This window comes from Zerene cesonia, chromosome 18 (genome assembly GCF_012273895.1).
Source record: "Zerene cesonia ecotype Mississippi chromosome 18, Zerene_cesonia_1.1, whole genome shotgun sequence".
NCBI lineage: Eukaryota > Metazoa > Arthropoda > Insecta > Lepidoptera > Pieridae > Zerene > Zerene cesonia.
Window position 1 is genome coordinate 2,720,331 of NC_052119.1, and position 25,936 is coordinate 2,746,266.

At 30.3% G+C, this 25,936-nt stretch overlaps 1 protein-coding gene across 1 annotated transcript in view; it reads left to right on the forward strand.

Moving 5' to 3' along the window:
• Positions 1-3,384: 3,384 nt before the first annotated feature.
• The window catches only part of LOC119833736, a 32,452-nt gene continuing 9,900 nt past the window's right edge, over positions 3,385-25,936 (forward strand). The window contains exon 1 of the mRNA XM_038357895.1: positions 3,385-3,663. Within this exon, the coding sequence (XP_038213823.1) occupies positions 3,573-3,663 (91 nt within the window). The 5' untranslated portion in view covers positions 3,385-3,572. The remainder of the gene's footprint in view (positions 3,664-25,936) is intronic.

Here is a 25,936-nt window from a genome sequence, read left to right on the forward strand (position 1 = left end):
TGTCGTCGTCTCTATCTTAATTTATTTTGTTTTCTGTTTCGATTTTGCTGTGAAATTATCTTGAGAAGTATTAAGCCTATCCTATAAATAAATCTACACTAGTATTACTAGCCGGCAATTGCCGTTTTAGAAAAGAAAGACTTTTAGTGTATTTATTAAGTCGCTTATTTATGTTTATTTAAATGTACTTATAAACGTGCCGTTAGTTTTTACATCAATGAACTGATACCATGTGAGTTATGACAATGTAAATATATTTTAATAATATTGATATTTCGGTATTACATCTGAAAATTGATTGCAATGAAATAAATTCACTGATTTTGATATCTCTTTTGTTTTTGTTCATAATGGTCCTTTAAAAATCATAAATTACATCTACTACACAATCTGATGTACCTATACATAAAAAGTTAATATACTGTTTTTTGATAAAATGTTTTTCCTTTATTTAATTGAATCTATCTAAATATTAATAAATATATCATAATATGAGTCATGGAAGATGGTACTTGGCAATTTACGAATATTTACAAATTAAATTTACTTCGGGCTACCTATATTACATCAAACTTTTTTAATTTTATTGTATTTTTCCTTCTGTTATACTAGATAAATGAACCTACATACAATTTATTAACTTATCCTGTACAAAAATATAAATAAAACGAGTTGTGTACATTTTGCTATTTATTAACTATTCTTACATCTATTAAACTATTTCTATATTTAATTTTGTTATAACAACTAAAGGATATAAACATCAATGCTATAAATAATTAATCCTGTAGGTATTCAGTATTTGTTAAGTAAAGAACGACGAAGACGTACCAAACCCATAGTTTGGGATAAAATTTGCTTTAAGATAAGCCTTCAATATATCTAGTATTTGTTGCATTCGTCTCCCTTTCAATCAGGATAACAACTGTGTAAGATAACAAAAGCAATGTCTACCCGGACGTGGTTGGGAGAGCAGCTAGTATATAATTAAAAAAATAATTCATCACAATACTCCTTATACTTGTTATTCTGTGATAATACTTCCGATAGTAAATGCATCTTGTATAAGTGACATCTATCGAATAAAGTATATACTGATATACTTTCTAAATTACATTTCTTGCACATATTTCCAATTACAAAATGTAGATGGCGTCATACACAATAAGATTAAATATTGAACACGCCATCTATTATAGTCTTAGTTCTATAGTCTATGGTGTACGTGCAAAGCCACTCGACCATAGATGGCGCTTTTTTAAATAAAATAAAGCACTCGCCCTTAGATGGCGTATTTAGATTTTTTTAATTAAATAAAATAATTTGGTAACATTCTAGTGTGTGTTTGCTCATTTAATTATTTTCTGTTTGAACTGTAACAATATTGAGTTATAAGATACTTTATATAATTAAATATGACGGTTGGTCATCATAAGGTATGTGATTATAGCTGTCAAATATTATCAGGTATTATTTTTAAATATCGCTAGCATATTATAGTGACAATTATTTAAGCAATTAACGTACTTTCATTGTTTAAATCGGATCGGCTAATGGCCTTCATATTTCATAGTTGAAGTATTTCATCAAGCTCCTTCCGTCGATATGGACAATTATTCTGTGTTGCAAGCGACTCCGTAGCGCCGAGCCGCTAAGTATCAAATTGTCTTGATTTAAATAAAGATTTTAGTAACATGAAAACAAAGATTAGAATTAAAGATATCTAAAAATTTCAGCAGAACAAAGTCAATGTCTAATAAAGTTATTAAAAGTATATGTAGGTCTTATAATGATCTGATTATCTCTGAGGTCATAATCAGATCATTAGTCTGTAATGACAGTTAGTACATTAATATGTGATAATACTTATATAATTGTAAATAGTATGTGCAGGCAATGGTTTTTTTAAATTGATTATAACGATGATGATAGGAGCTATACTATAATAGCTATATATATAAATGTATGAAATTTTACTCGCTTTTAAATTTCTATAATAAGGCGGATCCTTCGTGTGGAAATAGCTTAAATTTCTTTATACAACATTTTTTGTCCAACTTTTACACACCAAACAGTATGTTTTAAAGGGTGTGTAAAATATGCCATGAACATGGCCGACGATAAAATTAACAAAAAACATTTGAAACTTGAATTTCAAATTTACAATAATCATTTTAAGGTTGTTATCATTTATTTCAATGCCTAAAAATATAGAATGTTCACCGCAACGTTTACGGAATCTGAAATACATTATGAATACAAAGCCAGGACGTGAAAAATCACATAATCGATGAACAATTCGAAATTATTCTATCATTAGGAAGATAAATCCTTATGGGATTCTATAGGCTACAAAAAGTATATATTTTTTAGACGTGATAAGTGAGTAGTTACTAACATTTTACACAACTATTATAATAAACTAATTAAAATATTACAATTTAATTTTTTTGCACCGCCATAAATATATCTAAGTATCCATCTATTGTATATAGAAACATATTCAGATCGAATAATTTAAGTGTTCTTAACTCTTATGATTGCTTTAATTGAGTTAAATATGAAAAACAAAGCTTACATTCATTGATATTCTAACTTTTTTCACGCTCATGCACCAAAAACGATCTTAAATTGATATAGTAACATTATAAAACTCATAAGATATCATAAATAGACTTTTTTATGAATATTTCATGATAAATTCAATATTCATTGATCATTAAACCATGAAAATCAGGTTAAAGATGTTTTTCCAAACATTGAATGCACGCTCTATTTCTTTTCAACGCCTATGTGCTACCAAGTCATATCCACATTATTTAGGTATAAATTGTATAAAAATATAAAATGAAATAAACAGTTATGATTTTTATTGTAATTTGTGAAGTATTATGAAAATTTTATTACTTATTAACCATCGGATTTACATTTAATTGTTCTTTAGAAAATGCATTATGTGATATCTACAATTTTGATATCATGTTATTTATAATTCAGATTTTATAATTATTTTCTCCTTCCGGTATTTGAGATTTTTGGTATCGCAGGCGCTTAATAAATTACAATTTGATAAGTATATGAAATTACACAAAAATCATCACCAATAATTTTATTGTATGTTTCCCTTGTTAAATTTTTATAAATATTATAGTTATCCCATATTTTATGAAAATCATTTATTTCCATGTACTTCATTTCCGTACCTGGAAAAGCTCTTTTCTTTTTGTCGTAAGGTATATAAAGATAAAAGGCTAAATATCTAACAAAGAAATCAAATCCGCAAACTCCCAGAACAATTACTTCAATTTCCCGTAAACAAAGAATGTACGATAATTGATAACAGTATATCGCCGACGCGGGTGCAACATTGCGTCCGCACTCCGCCAGCTGATAGAAAGTCGGCGCATACTGGTGTAACCCACAGTTGACAACCGACGCTGTTGCTCGCTGGTGTCGACGCAAATGTTACCGGCATCCCGCGGAATATAGTTGCGTCTTCGTGTACTAACATTAAAAGAGAATAATAAAAAAAAAAACAAAACAAAAAAGAACTCTAAAAAACCATTGCAAAAATGAGTGTCAGTGTCAGGATTGTGGCCTCGTTTCTTCTGATTTCTGCAATAACAGCTGTTCCTGTTAAGGAGAAAAGCGAAAAGATCGATGGTACGGATATAGTTATATTATTACAAATTATTAATTAATTTTTTCAAAGTAAAATTAATAAACTAAAAAATTATTAATAATTTAATTGCCTAATGTACATTATTTCATTCATACATAATTTGTATATTTGTTTTTTTTCCTTAAGGAGTAGTAATTTATTTATAATATTGTTTTGTTATTAATTCATAATGCCTTTATTGAAAAATATGATATGAAGACAAAAACCTAAAATGAATACTACCCATAGACGTCATAATATTTAAAAACATTTAACAATAAGCCATTACGATCGTAAAAAATAATTGCACAAAGTGTCGCAAAGGGGTTAAATTTGCAAGAATTACTAAAGCGCAAGTTAATTTCACGCGAACGAAATCTGTCGCGAGTGCTGCCAATGACAATGACCCACTGAAAGCCACCCGTTATACTATATTACGGCGACTTTATGGCCTATTAGCTGTTAAACTGTTCGTTGAAATCGTTCAACTATCATTTTCCATTTAATATTTATGGAGTATTTTATAAAGGTTGTTTTTTAACATACAAATTGTATGTATTATATAAAATTTTATTTATTTTTCCGGGTCATCATTCACTTGACTAAGATTAAAGGAACTTTCATAAAAAGACTAATGTTGTTAGTGGATAGCATAGTGACTTAAGTAATTTGTAATTTTAAACCTAAAAAAACGTTTGAAACGTCTCTAAAATGATACTATGATTTGTAAGTTGTAACAGTTTATTTAATTATCGACCTAAAGTTTACGTACATATTTAAAAGAAAACCGCAGCCTAGTCCAAGCTGATGTGATCATCAAAATTGAAGGCTACATTAACATAAATTTACTACAAAATATTGTGTGCTACAAATTTGTAACATAATGTATAACAGTGAGCAAATTACGCATAGTTAAGTTTTCACCAGCCAAGGTTTTCCCTCGTTCCTAGCGTTGCCTAATTGCTTTAACCGGTAACCAACAATGGAAGCCAAGGTAATGCTCACAGCTAGTTAATTTTTAAAGCATTGTTCAATCTGTCTTTATGGAACGGAACCCCTCACTTCCTAAGAATACATTAGCCGAAAATTATTTAGAGCTTTAGCAATTCTAATTAAACATGTCTAAAAGTGTGTTCAATGTTCTTCAGAACTTTTCGAAAATGTCAATGATTTTTATCCCCTTATACATGGTGTGTCCTAAAATAGAACTCGTCACTGACAGCATACATATTTATTGGAATTTTAAAAATAAAATAATACATTTCTCTTTATAAAAAAGTTATAAAGGGAAATTATAAAACGGAATATTTTAATGCACCTATAATATAACGATTTCAATCTCTTTTAAACGCAATTTTATTGCTCCGGGTCATCACTTGTCACATAAAATTTATTGCCATCAATTTTCACATCGGATAAAGCGCCTTAAAAATTTACTTCGATTACGTGATTTATTCAAAATTTGTTAACATCTGACCCTAAAGAATTCACATTGTTATTAAAATTACGTAAAAACTGAAAGCTTCTTTATTATTTATTGCATGCAGTTTTGATTGCATAAAGAAATCACAGTCAATGACTTATACACGTCAGTGTATCCTGAAATATTAATTGTTCCTGTGAATGTTATTAAAATTTTGAAAATAATACCTACTTATAACGAGATAATGCATAAAATGATTTATGAACTTAATCTACAATGTTTTTTGCGTTCCTTAATCAAACTTCTCATCTCTACATCTCAAAAACGTAATTTTTTAAAGAGATTGATAATTATAATTTCGATGAAAATTGCCTTTTAAAATTTTCGATGCCATCAAATTTGAATTTTAAGGAAAAGCTGTTTAAATTTGTAACTGCTATGCGAAATTACTTTTTGCTTCGTAATGCGGTTTAGTCTTTCAGTTCGTTACCCTTGGGCGGATCTTGAATTCAATATTTATATACTGACTGACGTTTACAACTTAAGAACCCTTCGTGCATATGTATGGTAAATGCGGTTTTGTTTGCATATACAGTTCCAAAGCTTTAATTTGCTTGTAATATCCTTACCTACATATTGCAAATAAGTGATAAATATTTATGTATGAAACAGAAATCTTGAAATGAAGACTTAATAATGTTAAATTACTATTTCATCAACTCAAACATTTGACGTTTCCCTCATACAAGAGAAGAAATATACATAAGTATATTGCCTCTTTTGTAATAGTATTATAGATATATAGAATTCCAATCATAAAAAAAAATAATAATTAATTTAAAATGATTTAAATACACTAAAGCTACTATTTGGTAATAAACACAACACGATGATTCATTATCACCGTTAAACAGGTGAGCTATTTACTCGATTCATCGATAACATCCAATATCGATAAATCAATTAAGTCACGTACATATTGATTGTGTTTATATCGACTTCATTTTTGGTTTACTTGCAGCAACTATTGGCAATATTTGTTTCGATAATTCTGTGCAATAATATATTGTATTTTCAAAGAAATGATTGCATGGAATTATCATACATTTCATTATGTGTAACTATTATCGATTGACTGTTACACTTATGTCATGTAGTCATCGAGATTACATAAATGCTATATATTAAGGCTAATCAGTTTTAGTGGCGAATACTTAATTTTTTATAAAGTGAGAGTGTAAAGGTAATTACAGTAATTGGAACTTTAAACCCATTTATGGTCACTTTACATACATTAGATTGTGCATGATTTATATAATTGAGATGGTTGCGATGCGTTCGATTTGTATCTGCATTTTTTTTTAACATTTAGTGATGATCGAAGCATTAATATAATAATTGTGTTAGCTCTTAATGTAAATGCTCTAAATAATACTTTTCAATTCAAAATTCTTTCCAGTCATTTTTAACAAAAACGGCTTTAAACAAAACACAAGACATACTGTTATTGTTACTAAAATTCAATTATAAAATAAATAATCAATGTAGTTTTTGGGTAATGATAGATATAAATATTCAATTTAGTACGATATGTACACGCGTATAGAAAAATTTACATGGTACAATCTAGGACTGTGGGTGTTTATGGGTAATTTATTGAAACAAATTTTTTGTTAAGTTTTGCATAAGATGGTCAAATCGATTTAATATAAACAAATTTAATGAAGATCATAGTGCAGCATAATGGCTTAATTTACTTTAGCGCATCCACCGGATTTACACGTACAAACTTCGTCTCTTCATCTCCCTAACAAGTCACATAATATACAACAAAATTATACAGCAATGTTGATGAAAATTGCGTCCAAAGTGTAGTTAGTACCTAGACGGTTAGGGATCAAGAACGCGACCCAGAGCTGACACATTATAAAATTGTTTTGCTGAATTATAGCATTTACAATTAAATTAAGGCCGTCGGTTTTACCATCAGCGATAATTACTCACACGTTTTCAGTTTCCAACTAGTTAATGTTTATATTATTTTTTCTATAAATCTGTAACATTACATGTAAATGCCAGTCTGGACTTTTTTGTAAGCTTTACTGTAATTCGATTAACATTCGGAAATTTGTTTTGGACCCCAGTGATAATTGCAGAAGAATGATGATTAAAAATAAATAAAGGAGTCGTAACTGTCCCAATACATAATACAGTTCTTAAAATTTTTCCGTACGCAAAAACTAAACATTACATTTTATGATAATCCGCTGCGCTTAAACTTAATTGATCCAAGTGGCAATAAATTCAGCTGTCGATATTATACCGATATATTTTACGATTCACATTGAACGATATAATCGGTTTTATGGCAAAGCCGGCTATATATGAAGTCGTAAAAGTTATTAGAAATAAAGGCTTTCGGTACTATGGTGTCCTCTAATGAAAGGGCTTACGTCAAAGCTGGGGTCATTGCCCCTACATACAGATAAAGTGAAAGTTCGAAAATCGAAAGTGTCTTTGAAAAGCAAATACATTTATGTGTTTTTCAATTTGTAGATAATTAGTCTATGATCACTTCGACAAAAAACATTAGATTTTGTCGTACCATAATGCGATTATCAACCATGTTGCTCACAAATCAACAATAAACAGTAAAGTGTAAGTAATAAATTTTGTCCTTACAACTTATACCCATTCTGTACATAGCGTTCATTGCTCGGGCATAATGTGATTACTGATTTCACACCAGCATTTTGGTCCTATAATATGTCAAAATACGAACACGTATGATCGTCGAACAATCATCACCAAAGGTCTTCAAGGAACGATGTCGGAACTGAATGTATGACACTTTGTTGCAACATCCGATCACAATGCAACGTGTGTCAGTGTTGCCAGCTATGTCGCAAACGGTCTTGCTGAAAAGTATCTGTGCTTAAGTGCTCTGTATTGGTTAACATTACACGGATTTAAAAGGCAAATAAGTTTGTTTTCTATAGTGTACAAGGCTGCGCTATCAGTGCTGATTTTGTGGACATAAAAACTTTTATGCCTTCAATATTATTCCCACGAATTTTGTACCTCGATAAATTTACGTCAGTTTGTTAAAACTGCTACCAAGAAATGTATCTAATAATATGTCTCTATACATATTTTTTTTTTCAGTATAGTTAATTAAAAAAGAAACTTGCTCAAGAACAGTAGAAAATAACATAGTAAATTGATTATGATTTATTTTACTACAATAGATGAGGTGTCAGATTAGTATGGGCATAACAATTATGTACACAATATTATCGTTAAGCAAGATGTGTAATCGTAGTATTGCGTGGGAGAGAGATAAAAGGCTATTGATATGAAAACATTTAATGCATTAGTCAGGATGTGGCAACGCAAGTGCAAACGAGGAAATAAATATTCACGTAATTAAAACATACAATATTGATGACCACTTATGTCCTTCATGCAAAGGCTCTCCGGAAATTCTTAATACCTAATCAGGAATTCAGCTAGCTTATATGGCAATTACGGTTCTAAGAAAATTACATCAAGATAATACAAGCAGTTTGTTTCTGACGCACAAAAATGTGTTCTGGTAAAAATTTGGTCTTGTTTAGTGGCATAATAAAAGGCTAATAAGGAAAATTATGAAATCTGAAAACATGAATCTTTTCCTTTCTTATATACATATTCTTGGCGAGAAGCTATCTTAATTTGTTCTTAGTCTAGCCTTTACCTACAATAAGTGGGGGTATATTATAAATTATAATATACTTAATTTTAACAATTAATAAACTTCGGCATTGCAATTAAAACGTAGAAACAAAGACTTTGCTAGACTAAAAGTTAGGAATTAGAACTTTCAAGGCTTATTTCAAATATGTAGATTAATTAGAATTTATTACAATAACTATTTAAAATGTTGCGTATGAAATTTCCATAAACATTTAAAGAAAGGAAATATGTTTTTTTATATGTATATAAAAGTCTCGTGTCACAATATTTGTTACCTTATTCCTTACAAATTTGTATGCATATTAGGTAGGTCTGAGAATCAGTCATTTTACATACCCGTAAATGATAAGAGTAAAGCAGAACAGCGTTTACAGAGTCAGATAGTTATTTATTTATTTTTAAATGCTTGTTTAGAGAATTGTATGGATTTAGGTTGTCTATATAGCTTTTGCAATACATATAGAACTCGTGACATGATGTTACCAACGCGAGACAATCACTGCAATTTGACAAACTATTAAGCGTATGAAATGTAATAGAAAATTATCACCTCGGGTACTATTGTCCCGAATAGTATAATCGGTAAGAACAATTCGTTTTGTGGCCTTCAACAAAATTGTACGGCACTGCAATAGCATTGTCATCAAACATGTCGGCTTAATTTCCCAGGCTTTAGTTGTTCTAACTGTGTCAATGCGCTTAGAGAGAAAAATATGGCGTTCATTGTTAAGTCGATGGTAGTTTCTCAGTATATCCGGATAAAATTTCTTCTGTATTTTAATAGGGTTATAAGTTTAATAAAATATATTTCCCTTTATTGTCACTATTGTATTATCATCTTGCAATACATTCAATTTATTAATTTGTTTTTATACTGTACCGCAATTCTAAATTACTCATTCAAGTATTTATGTAGATATGTATTTTTTTCAATTAATTTACTTTCTTTTTTACTACATAACACAAAGGTGTAGTATCTTAAAAATTGCGTACCCATACTAGAATTGAAACGTGACCTGCGTATATACCCAGTACATAACCACTGGGTATTTTGTCTAAATATTAACGTCGGCATGTCATTGTATGTAGATCATGTCATATCTGTCAACATGCAAATTCATCAAAGTTATTCATATCGTATTTGACGAACAATGGTCAATGCACATTTCATATCTATAGATCTTGAAAGATAAAAACCATAGAAAGTGACTGTATGGCTATTCTATTGAATCGCCGCACACCCTGGCTCCGCCTTCCTTTATCTGACATAAAACCTAAAATATGCCACATTTATATACCACTCAGAAATAACGCAGCTTTCTATAGATCAATGATAAGAACCATGACAAATGTTCACCATTTGTAATATTTTACGTTCTTAAAAATTTAAATCTAAAATTGTAAAGGCATTTTAAAACTGAATACTTTTATGTTTGCATTGTTGGTTAAGTACTTTTTAATTAAATTTACATATCAAATATCAATTTGTAACAAAGATTGACATGATTATTAATTGACGCCATAGCGCAGCTAGTTGCAATGACTCAACAAGAAAAGTGGTTTAGCTGCAAATTTTAGAAGGACCTTGAACTGATATTATTCGATTTAGTTTGCAACACAGTTATAACAAAATTAGCTTCATAGTTTCATTCAATCAACTCGCCACTTACAAAACAATAGGTTCTTGATATGATACAATTTGATCTCCATCATAATGTATGTATTTGTTGTACTATGATGATGTACAAGAATACCAATAAGTTACATCAAGGTGTCTACGACTCTGCACAATTGCATCACTAATAACTATTGAATACATATTACAATTATTTGATCGATGTCAAGCATATATTGCAAAAAAATACAAATTGATGTCTACAGCAACTCTTTAAACCAGGACTTTTTAAATAAATTTTCTGATCCGAAGTTAAAATATATTTACGAAGTAGTAAAAATATTGCTTTAAGCTAGAAAAATCAAAATACTATATTATAGTAACATTAGCAGACAAGCAAATAAACACAGCAAAGGCCAAACATTAATGCTAAATTATATAATTAAAGTTTTTGATTGTTGTCTCATGTCCTTATACCTAAGGCCGTTACGATGGTCGCCTCATAATAATTGTAATGCATTATCTTTCATTGTGACATAATAGTATCTTAGATCTTTAATTACTGCGCAAAGCTTTTGTGTTAAGAACACATACGAGTTACAAGTAACAAGGTTATAAAAAAAGAATTACTATGAAAACAGGAAAACAACAATTAGAGATAGACCTACCCAATTAGAGTTATATGTTGATAGTACAGATTCCATTCTTTTGGACTTTAGTTTAGCCATGTTGATCTACACTTACAGCCATTAATATCTCTATTTCGTTTCACACACGATAATATATATAACGACGACGATAATATGTATAATAATAGAAGGAAAATAGGAGATTAAAAATATTTCAATATATTTTAAATGTAATTATTGTTTAACTGTTCTAACAACTTCATATCTAATGATTTATAATCTTATAACCTATTTCAACTGTTTGAATGGAATTGAAATTTTTTCATAAATTTCTTTTTCATTTATTCTGTTAGAATTGATACAGCAATATAGAGATTTGTGTTTATACTGTATTGATTTAATTTTCGCGTGTAAAACTGCATACTAATATTTCTTTCTTTATGTCAGGATAACTGCTTACGTTTTCAGCACTGATTAAATAACTTAGTATTTTGTTTGCATTGAATAACAACCAAACTAACCGCAAACATACGGAAATGTTAAAAGATACGATAAGCATTGTTCCGTGTTTCTGCATTTATGAAAATTTGCATTTAGAAATTATTTTAGTGTATTTCGAATTCTTATTTGCTTCATATTTGATTATGACCAATTACCTCCATTACGCATCATAGGATGAATGTTATACATAAATGGCTAACACTTTTTTAATAATAATTAATGTTAGGGATAATAATTAGATATACAAAGAGGCAAATAAATCATTCTTCATTACTTAATACCATACAATAGAATAAATAGTTACTTATTACAAGTAAAACTATTAACAATTTTAATGTTATTACTAACTTAGTTACATTATACTCTAAAATTAAAGCACTAAAAGGTCGCAGGAGGGCAAAAGATTCAATTACTCACGCACGTAACCACTTGCGAGAAATTTTTAGTACTAATCCAAAACTAGTACATTGCTTCATACATTTCAACGCTTGCCTTCATAATCTCCAACGTTCTTACATATTTCTCAATATACCGCTTATTATTTAAAAAATTGTAGGCGCCTTTGATCCTCATAACTTCGCATCATTTTAGGACAAATTAAACTCTTAATTTTTCGCAACTATAGTTATGGTTTTAAATCTTAATTTGTTGTGTAAACGTGCCAAACTTGAAACCTTAAATTATTTATAAGATTGTTATTCTTATAACTTACCCTATAACACGCGGATGTACAACGTCATTTGTATAACCTTATAAAAAAAAACTCATTTAATATTTCATTTGCTTTTTTGGTAATTTCGTAAATCTTATATTCTACTTTAGTTAAACGTACCTAATTTTATATTTATTATTGAACACATAAGAAATCGTTCATACATTGTACAAACAAAAACTTTTCGAATACAACGTTAAACTAAAATATGTTCCTATTTTCTTCTAAAATAATAACTATACTACTTTCCTTTGTTAAAAAAATTTTAAGTCATAAAAAACATTTAAAGCAATCAAATATTGCGTAGGCATTCGTTCCGACTAAAAAATTTCTACTAGCCTTCCGTTGTCAGACACTAGGCCTAACGTAATAATAATGATCAACAAGCTGACCGATATTAAAAAGTTTCGCAACATTATTTTGCTTTCTTTAACCTAGTGGCTTGTATTATAGTATAAACGACTAACCTTTATCCAATTTCGCAAACCCTATTCATATTACAATTGAATATCGAAACGACTAGTAACTATGCCTAATAATCTTAATACTCATTTATGAATGAGAACCACGATTAGAACAAGCACCTCACATTTTACTCGGCAGTAGAAGATACCATAAACCTATAGAGCTTTAGTATGTAGCTGTGTAGTTTATATTGTATATCGAATAAATATTAACTAAACAAAAAACTATTCAAAATGCAGCAAAGACCTAGAACAATTACTGTCGTGTAAAATATTAAAAGACCTTGGTCTAATGGCATTTAGTCGAAGTCAATCACCCAATAATATACACCCGATACTCGATATCAGATGTCAAATTGTTCAATGCAACTTTGACATCTTTGCCTCAGTGATATGAAGTATAATAGCGTGGATATTTTTGAAATTACTACAGAATCAACACTTTCTCTGCATAATATCGTCTAATTCAAACGAGTAAAATCGTGATGGATTGGCATTTATGTATTTAACTAGGTCAAGGTAAATTCTACATCCAGTCTGACCTTTAATTTGACGTTGCAGATCATCGACATTGTATTAACAAGCTCTAAGTAATTAAAATGATAACAATCGATTTTAAAAGCCATAAGTTCAAAGATCTTTAGCGTTTGTTTATTGATCTTGTATCTTATCTATTCAGATATTAATATGATAACGACTAACGCCGGAAGAGTTATGAAATTATTTTTTTAATGGGGACTTAATAATAATTACTATAACAAGTTCAATACAAAATGGTGTAATACAGAAGTTGCAGAACTTTAAATTTTATATGAAATAATAAGTTATGCGTTCTTTTCTTGCAAATTTATATCACAAGCATATTTTTAATTATCTGAACAGTCAGAGATTATTCTATTTTCATTAAATCATGTTTCCCTATTACAATTTGTATGTTCAGAAAGCAGTTTTCACTATGAAATAATATCTATAAATGTTACGGCGATTATTATAAAAATTAAATATGACAATAACACAGACCATTTATATAAAATAGAGGGATTATGAGTATTTATTAAGAAAATAAAGTGAATCAGGGCACACAATAATTATAGCGTTGCAAAATGAAACCATTTAAATGATACAATATAATAAAATAAATAATATATAATATTAATCATTATGCACATAAATTACGGAAATGAAACGAAGTGAATACTTAATGTTAATAAAATATTATGTTATGTAATTACCCGTTGAAGTCTAACGACTTTCTTTGCTGACTTTGCTCTTGTCTAGCCTGAAGTAACAATTTGCTCTTGATATAAACTTTCCATTAAACCACAAACTAGTTGTATGCTTTATCAAGCATAACATACGTTTTGTGCACTCAATAATAGAATCGTCTTCATCGAAAGTTATTAAACCGATATATCGAAACCATTGCATACCACATACGTAATGTAAATTGAATAATTTATGAGTGTCAATATTGACGGAAATAAACACAGATAAACAAGCCACTCACTCATGCATATAATCCAATGCTTACAACAATATCGTAAAATATCCGTATAAAGCATCGGAATTCGATCAGCCCACTAAAATCGTTAAAGAATTGCAATCGGTTACTCGTTCCGAATTGCTTATGTCAATATCGACCTACTGGTTTTCCGTTTGTGTTAAATACTGACACAATGTTAGTTATAAATATTTTGAGATGTTCAAATAGTTTTCAGATTTGATAATAAGAGTAAAAAAAATGAAATATTACAAAAAAATTAACTGCCGTTGCATATTATTCGTTAATATTTAATATCCCAGTTTAGCTCTGAATCTTAGGATATATTTTGATGATAAAAAAATAGGTGCCGCCATTAATTATCATCTTTTAATTTCGTACATAAATTCAATACGTTTAAACGTGTGCAAAAATGAACAATACATACGACTGGCGGTGAAACTGTATCTTATGCGAAAGTGAAACTTCCATACATTATTATGGGCATTGGACACGACACGATGCGCGGTTATGTAATCGATTCGGATCTACATCGAAAATCGAGATATTCCGTTCACGCGACGCAAATGTTTATTCCGGGGACCTGAGGATTTTAAAATTAAAATTATATTTATTATAAAATGCTGGAACTCACGGCGTCACTCGGGTGGTACCCGGTTAAAGTAGCCTGTGTGCTAATCTGGTCTATAATAATCTATATTTGTCCCAAATTCCATATAGTTCCGATAAGCAGTTTTTGCGTGCAAGACAAAGAAACATATAGAATGTATTCACGTAATGTGCAAATTGTACTTATTAATATATTATAATGAACGCACAGTCATTCATTCAAGAGTACAGAGTAGAGATATTCGAGGTTGAATGCAAAAATTAAATGAAATCCAAATGCATAGTCACATTCTTGTTGTTTAAATAAAGCGTTATAAATAAAAAACGGCTTACCTTCATTGTGTGAAATAAAAATAAAATGACCTAAAAAGCAACATGAGAAGTTCATTTAGAAATTCGATTTCAAGGGAACCTTACACGCCGATCACAATTATTAAGAAATTGTATCTAAATTGCTATTGCTTAAATGTAATGACAATTTCTTACATACAAGTATATGGCAGTAATAAGGCTTACACAATTTCGTGACAAATATTTATACATCTGTAATTTATTTGCTGTATTAACGATGAAACATTACAGTTATCGTAAAAAATGTAGGACAATATTGTTATTAAAATATATAGGCCTCTTTCGCAGTGCAATTATGCGGTTGTATTTTTTATTTTGATATTAATATTAAAAGACATACAATCGATCGTATATTACGTATCGGTTAAAAATAAAAAAAAGGTCACCTATCGATAACGCCTTTGTAAACATAATAGTTGTGTCATTAAACTGTGCCAGTGAATCTGTCGTATACGTATGTTTAGATGTTTTCGCGTGAACAGTTGTAGTAAATTCATTGGTTATCAGGTAAGCAATGTTATATATGGCGTCCTTGAACTACGAAAGCTCACATACATATTATTAACATCAACCTACATAGACTGAAAGTGCAAATCAAAGTACTGAGACCGGTTTACCTAACTAGACAAATAGATGGAACGAGTTCACCTTTTGTATGCGTTGCAAAGAATCTAGATGCTATCTCAAGGCGCGCAACTATCTCCTTCCATTACTTATATAATATTTTGTAATTGCTTTTACAGATTGCCGCGTAACTGTGCTTGTGTTGAATTCTTCCTTAAGCTCATCTCTTCCGTAAAATTTTCTCCTATCATCAATCTATGTAGCGTCTCAAAGTACATTATCATACGCATGTAAATAAATCACTTAATGGCTTGTATGCGGGTAATTTGCGTTGCAAACCTAGTTTAGATGAGGCAATTTATGTAAGATCATTTGGGTTCTTACTTCTATGTTATGTAGTGTCCGCTATAAACCTATTTAATTTCCTTATTACATCTCATTTTTTTAATTTTTGCTTAGTACTTTTTTATGAACACAGTTTCTTACTTATTAATATTGTTAAGTGTGTGTGTTTTTATAAAAAATTCCCTAAAGGACTTACAACTAAAAACGTAAAAAACTGTGGTTTAAGTACTTAAAATAAATCACATATTATCGCATAGATAAAAGATATGCATACAAATATCTTGAAGGGAAATCTACAAACGTTCGCCTAAAACCAGTATTTAATTGTTACAAGTAATCATTGTTCCTTATGAAATATTAATAAACAATCTTGTATCAGAAGATTTCTCATATATAACTAAAAGAGATATAATCTGTGCACAAGTTTAATTAACTTTACAACCTTGAACACTAACAAAGTAGCATTAATAACTAATTAAATGTACATGAAACATAAGATTTAACAATGTATTAAATTCATATATGTTCTTATACAAACATATTTTCATGCAGCTTGGTCATGAATTCAAACATCGGATCTAATAATCGCATCCTTCAATACAAATTCGTGTCTTAATAAATTATTCTTAAAACGAGTCACGGTTTCACGTCGTTGCCCTAAAAACAAGCGTTTAAATAAGGGAAATCGCATTTATTCATGACACTATTGAAAATAATAACTACCTATAGCATGAGAATGCTACTATGTTTCGAACGGTGTGTGGAGAAGCCGTATTCTACTATTTATCCTTTACAATCCTTTCCTTTATTCCGCTCATAAATCCTTCATATCCCTTATAGTTTGCCATCCATTTGGGACGTTAAGCCACTGTAAGTAGTGATAACGTTCAACTGTAATAAAAAAAATTGTCAATAATGTAATAACTTATGAGTGATGTCTCAAATTTTCCTTTACGTCTAGGGTATGAAGTTTTCTCTACCTGTTATAATGGTTATGATATTAAACCAGAAAGATTTCCTTTAAAATAACTCCATTATTGAGCATAATTTAACTAATACGTCTACAACAAAGAACCAAATAAATTGCTTATTTCTTAATATCCATTGATCCATGAATCATAAAATATTTCAATTTTTAGGTTATTTTTAATTGAAAAAAAGAAACAGAGCCCAATATTACAAAATTCCATAACATTTTGTCAACAGGAAGTATTAAATCATTCTCTTTTCATGGATTCATTTTATTCGATTATAACGATAGCATCGATAAATAATAACGATTTTTAATATCACGCGTTCAATCTTTATCAAGGAAGGTGTTAAATAAAAGTAAAAGGCATCAGATAAATTTTTATAACTAACTATCGGATTGAAATCTATTTCAAAATAGCCCCAGTTGTTTTATTATTACTAGATATTTCCTAGTCTGTTTAATTAAATATAAGTTTTTACATGTTTATGGTTATCATAAATAAGAGTAGTATTGTATTAGTCATATCTTATGTACGGTATAAAAAAATTGATGCTGATCGGACTAATCAGCTCTTTTCCTTTATGAATATGAATATCGTATGTGCTCCAAACCTAAACTACGTATGTTATGTATTTCAATTTTGAAATAAATTTACTGGTACAAAGAAAAACAATATTTGGATGTTAACCAATAACAGATCACGCTCAGCATTATGCAGCAGAGAGCGTCGCATCGTGACAATGGAATTACAACACGAGCCACAACTAATTACGAACTTACATTTTTTTTCGCAACTTCACTAAACGCAATTTGAATAGGAATATTTTCACAATTTCTTGTGCAATGGCGGACAAAAGCATAAAGCACAAAGTAAACAACGATCACAGAACATTGAATATTGTGCACCTACTCAGCTGTTCCCTGAATAGCTTTTTAATTGTGGAATATTTCAAGGATATTTTTAAACACGTTAAAAAAAAAACGAAAACAGATCTTATGACAAGCCTATGTGGTTGGTTCGTGAATGAAAAGATATAAATGTGTAAATAAAAATATAAATGTTTAAAATATCTAATTAAGGAAAAAATTTATTTCCATTTGGAACTGCATGGTTAGTAATATTTAATTCCACCTATATAAGGAGTGCTTCATTTTCTATTCTCCACTACATGCATTCCTTCTTTTTACATTCTTTTGTAGTTTTACCTTATTAGGTACTTGGGATATGTTTATCCTCGCGTATTATGTGTGCTTTGGCTCCAACACCCCCCGTACAAGTATCTTATTTATTTTTACTAATACGATCTTAAAGTCATATCTTGTTTATAACAAAGTTATAGTAGTATGCAGTATAATAAAATTGTATAAAGTTATTGCTGTTCCCAACCTTGAACACGTCGCGTAAGTCGTATGCAAAACAATTATTATAACAAGCGACTGTCAAAGCCGCACTAGCAACATACCATAAGGTACGTATCATCCATTATTGTGATTAGTTACGCTACCCACCTTATTATGCTAAGGCGTTAACTGTATGTAAATTGAGTCTTAAGATAAATCTCCAAAAGAATCTCGACATAACCAGTTACGTATTGTACACTTCCGTAATGTATCTCGGAAGAATTGATACAGACGTGTGAACAGTGACTTTTCGACACATTTTTAACAATTGTCGGAAGTTTTGTTTGATAACTTGACACCACGTTCAACGCTTTGCGTTCGTGATCACTTGGACGTTGCTTTCATCAAGATTTTATATAAAAATGAAAAATTAAAAAAAAAACAAATTTTGATTTTTTGTGGACTTTTATGAATTACCTACATATTATAATTTCATAATGTTCGATATCTATTTAGGAGTTTTACATTAAAAAAATATAAATTGCCTTGTTCATTGCTTTATCAACTGAAATTTATCTTTCTATTCTTTATCCTAACGATAAATCATTAATAATCAATGGATTTAAAAAGTGGGACAATAAACCAAAGTTCGCATATATTTACAAACGAGTGCAATAAACTTCGCGGTGTCAATGTTCGCACAAGCAATCAAACAGAAAACGTGCACTGAGTCATTGTTTGGTCAAGAAATATTGCATAAATAACGCGTCTACATAGGGTTGCTTCTGAATACAGTCGGCAAAAAAGAATATCGATACAAAATGTTTGCTTCAGCAGCACGGATTGGGCCAGTAAGTACCGGAGATCAAACTCCTACAGAAGATCGGCGTTAAATAGTTTTATGCGAATGCCACTGTGTGTCGTACAATAAGAGAGCCGAATAACCATTTCCTTTTTCTCACCCTTACCACTCCATACCTTTTTTACCGTCGTCATTCCTATCCTTATCCCTTATCCCTTAACTGCTATACTTACTTACAGCGTTCACCACTGCCCATGATCAGGCGGGGGTGAACGCTTCTTATCAGGTGTACAACCGCCATGGCTAGTTGCCCGTTCTGTTACCAGAATATTGACAGGACAACTTAATTGCAAGCCTGAACTTATAGATAATTCTTCAATAAAATATTTTTTAGCCGATTGTCATGTATGCATGAAGTCATTAATTCTTAATTTTGTCCTTAGGTTTGTGGTTTTGTCGTAGACTATTTTTTATAATAATTTTATAGATTCTAAATTGATGTAGATGACAAAGGAAAAGTAGTAGCAGTATGCTTCTTTCATGAGCAATTAATCGCCAAAACCTACATAATTTGTTTTGCTCCATTAATGTGGCAACCCTACTATTTAAATTAGGAAGATGTATCTAACTGTAAGATAAATTTATTTCTGGTTCTTTTATGTCAATGGGACACTTCACTTCCAAACACTTGTCCTAATTCCGAACAACTCGTGAATCAGTTAACAACTCCAAAAGTTCTTGTAATAATAGTGGCCCTTTTTTGTATTTGATCTGCTAATGAAAGGTAATACTTATTGGATTACACAAAAAAATTATGGTAATATTATGTAGATTTCTATATTGTTGCAAAATTGATGAACAGTACAAAAAAAACTGAATGGAATAAAGAAACAAGAATCAGAAATGAAAACTATAGTGGACGGCATAATAGACAAATGCCAGGAACATATAAATCAACATTACGGTACGGCTGTTAATTCAATATCAAAATACTGTTAGTGAATATTGTGCCATCATTTGATGAATGGCCCTCAATATTTGTACTGAATAGAATATAAAATACAATAGTTCAACAGTTAGATGTACCGCTTGTAATGTGCTTGTAATTACGCTCATATGAATTGCTATGTAGTAATTGATTTACTTTGGTGATTTCACGGCGTATATTTCTCAATTAAAGCAAAAATATGTTTAATAGCTATTTCAGAATGTTTATTAACCGTTAAGCGAAAGTGTTTTACGGTTTCGCTTAACTATGTATGTATTATACATAGCATATATAATTATGTATGTTATGTATTATTTTTATATATTTAATTTCTATGTATGACATTAAAATTATGTCCTCTCGGGAACATTTTCATTCCCAATTATAAACAACAGGGCGCTTGGTTCCTGTATTTTGTCAATTCCTATGTTCATATTTTTTATATTCCCGAAGAAGTCCATATCCTTTTCCCTACCCTTCCCATTCCTTTCCTTTATTCCTCTCGCCAATTCTTTCCTAATACCTTTGAAGTCGGCAATCCATTTGAAGAGGCGTTATGTCTGGAATCGACCTTATACCTCTCCAAATGTTCATGGGCGGTGGTAGCCCTCCACTGCCGACTATGACATAAAAAAAATAAAAATAAAAAAAGTCGACTTATTGAGACATCCTTGTATAGCTCTGCCTCAATTATACATTGTTATGAGTAAGCTATTACGTACAATTTGTACAACTCTATACTCATAATTTTTTGTATGCCCATTCTCATAGATACTCATCGATCTATAGATCTGAACGCCATTGTTTAGTTGAGGTCAAGGACACCTGTCTGTAATTAGCTGTTATTACATCAATCAAATGGACAGCCGGGTATACTTTCTACGTTAATATTAATTGGCTTTTTGTCTATGCTTACGGTATTTAATGCCGTGTTTGTATAATTAAACTACTTTGTCATGAAATGGTCAAATAGTTCATTAATTAGGAATCGTCAAAATATAATGTCTCTTAATATATGAATTTAAAATGACGTTAACTATAGAAACATTTTAGTGAAGGTGTACACAAAATCAGTATTATAAATTATTTAAATATTTATAAAGAAAATGTGAAATGTTAATGTTTATTTAACATGAGCTTTCCGCCCACGGTTTCGCTCGCTTGAAGTACAAGTTTTTGTACTTCGTGGATTTCGAAAACGAGACAGTATAACATTTTTTTACAACATTAGATACGTATATGTCATCAACTATTTATTTAAAATGATTTCTAACCATAAATCATATGATACACAGTGTTGCACAAATGATTGAAGCACAGTTTTATCAGAATCAATACTAACAGATGATCTGATAAAAAGTACTCTATTTATACAAGCGTATTATCTCCATAGATTCGCTTATAAACAAACTTTTCACCTCTAAAGGACTCTACTACAACAACAAAAATAATATTATCCTATGACCGTAACAGAAAGGTATGTGGCAAAAAAATATTTAATTTTTATATCGATATGTATGCCCACTAGATCGTTCCATCAACGAGTATAGAGCGTATCGTGTTACTTTCCGATTCAGACATGTACTGAGTGCAGTCCTTAATCGGTCTTCCACTTTCATGTTAAAAGAGGTATGTCTTATTGCGATACATATCTTCCGTGTTTAATTAAAACCTACGAAACCTATCCATATTGATTCAATTTATAGGTAACGCATCCTGTAATGCGAAATTTCGATCGATATTTACATACTTATGTTAGCAATAAGATTTCATTTAACCTTAAAATAAAATCGAAATCGAACTTAATTTGAGCTATTAGAAAGCTATTGGATAATTAGTTCAAGGTTACAAGATAGCACCAAAAAAAAAAAATGCATAACGAATTTCTAGGCACGAGTCATTCCGCAATCGCGTCAGTAATTAATATTTGCCACTGTCAAAATAAAACGGAACTTTATAAAGATATTAATGTAGCAAGTCACGAATTACCAATTAACTTATACAATGATAATCGTAGCATTTCGTTGAGGGAATTAATATTAAACCTGCACGGTGCAAAACTATGAAATTGCAACTAATTCAAAATAAGTTTGCTTTTGCTTGTATTGCTTTAACCTTATTAAATTTGTTTCTGCATAAAAGCACCGAAGCGTTTTTTCTTAATATTTTTAATTTTCAATTGTTTACAATTTAATTATAATTTGACTAATCAGGTTGAATTCTACAAAACTGAAACACGAAAGGTACATAAATTTATGTTTATTAAACATAATTATTTTAACATTTCGAATCATCAGGATTTAGACACACACAATAATGATCTCAAAATATTACGGTAGATAGTATTATAAATAATAAGACAATGGTGCTAAAACGTTCTAAAATAAACAAAAAATCTGTATAACTGCATTCAAGATGATTAAGAAATAACTGAATAACGAGCACAAAACAATACATACGCTTATGAATCCTTGATCAAAGTAGAAAATGTTATAACATATACATCATAATTAATCATTGTACGTAAATGTAGGAGGCGTTTATCGTTAGATATTTTGGAGATTCAATAACAATGTTATTATCTTATTATATTCAAATCCATCCTTATTATAGGGAAATCAAAATTTCTTTGTGTCTTTTATGTTGCACAAAATTGTATTGTAATAAAATCTACTATAAAACATAAATAGACAAAAAAGCCACTTAATCAACGTAAATTTACCTCAGGGTTTTTATGAATCTTATAATTAAGGTTAACAGATTAAACCATAACGTTCAATAGCATAATATGATCACTATACAATACATGCATGAGTAATCTTGAAGGCCCCAGGGCTAGTTAAATTAGACACGACCTTTTAACCTTACATGAGTAGAATTGAAGTATTTCTTGAACGGTTAGGCGTGATCTTCGCGGCATTCGGATCTGCATGACCTATACTTACCCTGCATTTTGTAACTAACAATCGGCTGGAGCGCTGTAACTGTTGTGATATGAATAATAGCTGTCGTATTAAAAGCGCTGGGAAGCGCTATAATGATTGCAAAATAGTTGCACAATAGCCACGTACACGCCTGTATTCTAACAAACTTCCGAAAAGTCATTCGTGATCTTTATTAAATCTCATGGGAACTAGTCGAGATATATGACTCTATTCAATTGTTCCGATAAGTAATATTACAAGAAATAAATGTTAAACAAATTTTCCCATCAGTAGTCAGCTAATGCTTTAGTAATCGGTTTGAACGTGATTTCGTACGTAAAAGGAACAATACTATATCCTATATCATAATCATGTGAGAATTGCCTGTTCTTATAATTTCTTATTGTTTTATTAAAAAAAATTACAAACCAAAACCTCTTTAGGTGTAAGTATCAACAGAATGTTGTAACGACACATCTTTTGTTTTTGAGACAATTATAATAATGTGAAATTAAATACCCCATGACTGACTGATAATATTTACTCGTACCTAATGATACTTCAAACTAAACCAAGTATGTAACCTCTTTGTATCTTCTACGATTATCTAGAAGGGAGCCTTGGGAATAAAGAACTTAATACTGAGAATGTATTGTTCTTTTTAAAAATACATTAATCGCTAAAATCATTCACAGGGCAATTATTATTTAACATCCACATTGTAATTCACTTTGTGGCGTAATTGACCTGTGTTACAAATAGATAAATAAACATTAATTGGCTTTTGGAATAATGAAAGATCATCGGAAGACATAATATTTATTATATAACATTCGATAAATTAGAACAGATAATACGGTGTCCAAGAATCACTTAAGACTTCATTTTGTATTATGTAATATGAAGATTAATGTGAAGGAAACTGTGTTGAAGCTATTTAATATATTTGTCTCGATATCGTTTTTTAGTAAATATTCGTTAAGATTTAAAAATTTAAAATTTAAATTTCCACACATTAAGAAATTCAACGGACGTACTGCTCAAAAACAAAATCCGTTATGATTATTAATATTTGATTTGGTTTTCAAAATAAAAACTTCCTTAAATTTTTTTTAGCTTTGTATAGACTATTTTATAACTATTACCAAACTGAGTCAAAACAACACTATTTTACCTTAATTTTACACCGTAAGCTTGCTTTAAAGTCATTTTAAAACTAACAATGTACAATATACTTATAATTTAAATTAGCATGCTAGCTAGCTGCATTGAAAGTGCTAACAAAACGCTTTTGCAAATATTAGCAAACCTGCATGAGTGAGCAAAATAAAAAGAAAGCAGTTCATAATTGGTTTGGAGATCATGACAAACATTACACCTCTATGTACTCAGATGGACAATGTTTGTTAAATTCCTGTTGCCCGTTGGAAATCATGATATTTCTTTCGTGAAGTGTGAATCGGATGGAGTATATATACATGTACTCCATATATATATGGAGTACGTGTTGAGTTATATTTATTTAAAACCTATATACCTACATTTCAATTTTTTTTTTTGTTAAGGCAAAAAATCAGCTATTATTGTCTTTTTGTATTTCATTGCGGGCAACTGAGCTGGTGGTTCGCCTGATGGCAAGCGATCACCACCGCCCATGAACTTTCGCAAAGGTTATGCTCCTGCAAATGCTCTGCCGGCCTGTATAGAGTAAGGAATAAGAAAAGAACGGAAGACTGGAATGAAGAAATTAACTAAAAAGGGTGAGGAAAAAGAAACAGGCCCGCGTTTCCCCCACTTTCCGTACGAAAGATATACAGTAGCATGCTAATTCGTGATATGAATAAAAAACTGTTTATTGTTGCACCGTCGCTTTTTGTATTAAGTAATCTAGAGAGAAGCTTTCACTAAATATCAATAAAAAATATTCATTGTTCGGCTTGACCCAATAAACATTAAGAAATGCATGACCAAAGGGTTAGCAGTCGAATAAACATAAATATTTATTTGGTAACGCTTCATTGTTATTTTAATTCCAAGTCGTATTTGAAACTATTCAAGGTTGCATTGAACTATGAAACTGTGTAATTTTCAACATTGAAAGAACGTTATGCTTTGATGGGCTTGCGATGAATTGATAACAAGCATGTATTGCAACAACGATGACTGCATTGTTAATACCGGTGTAAAATTCCAAACTATTTATTGTGTTAGATGGATGTTTAAGTTTTTCGCAATATAAACAACACATATTGTAAATATACTCTGGGTTTATTTTGGGTGTGCTATGCTGATATGTGGTCAATAATTCAAGTATGTTTATGTAAGGGTCTTGGAAAATATGTTATCTTTAGTTGTTAAGAAATTGGCACTGATAAAGTTAAGACACTTCGTAACAATGTAAATTTTCCTAAGGCTGGGAATAAATGAAGTGCAAGCAAAAAGTTGGGTAACCCTCTTTCATTTGTAAAGTAAGTTTAAGTTTAATTATGTCTAAACACCACTACATTTCTATTTTCCGCTGAACTATTTTCATCTTGGCTTGTTTTATTTACAAATAATGTTTAATCGCCCTATGTGTTGCCGTTGTTTTCTTTTTGTAAGGCACAAGGAAGGTTATCATCATCATCCTCATCATCATCATCTTCATCATCAACTCATACATGTTCCCACTGCTGCGACACGGGCCTCCTATGAGGGTTCAGGCCATAATCCACCACGCTGGCCAAGGGCGGGTTGACAGATGTCACATGATGTCAAACTTTTGATTATTGGACATGCCGGTTTCCTCACAATGTTTT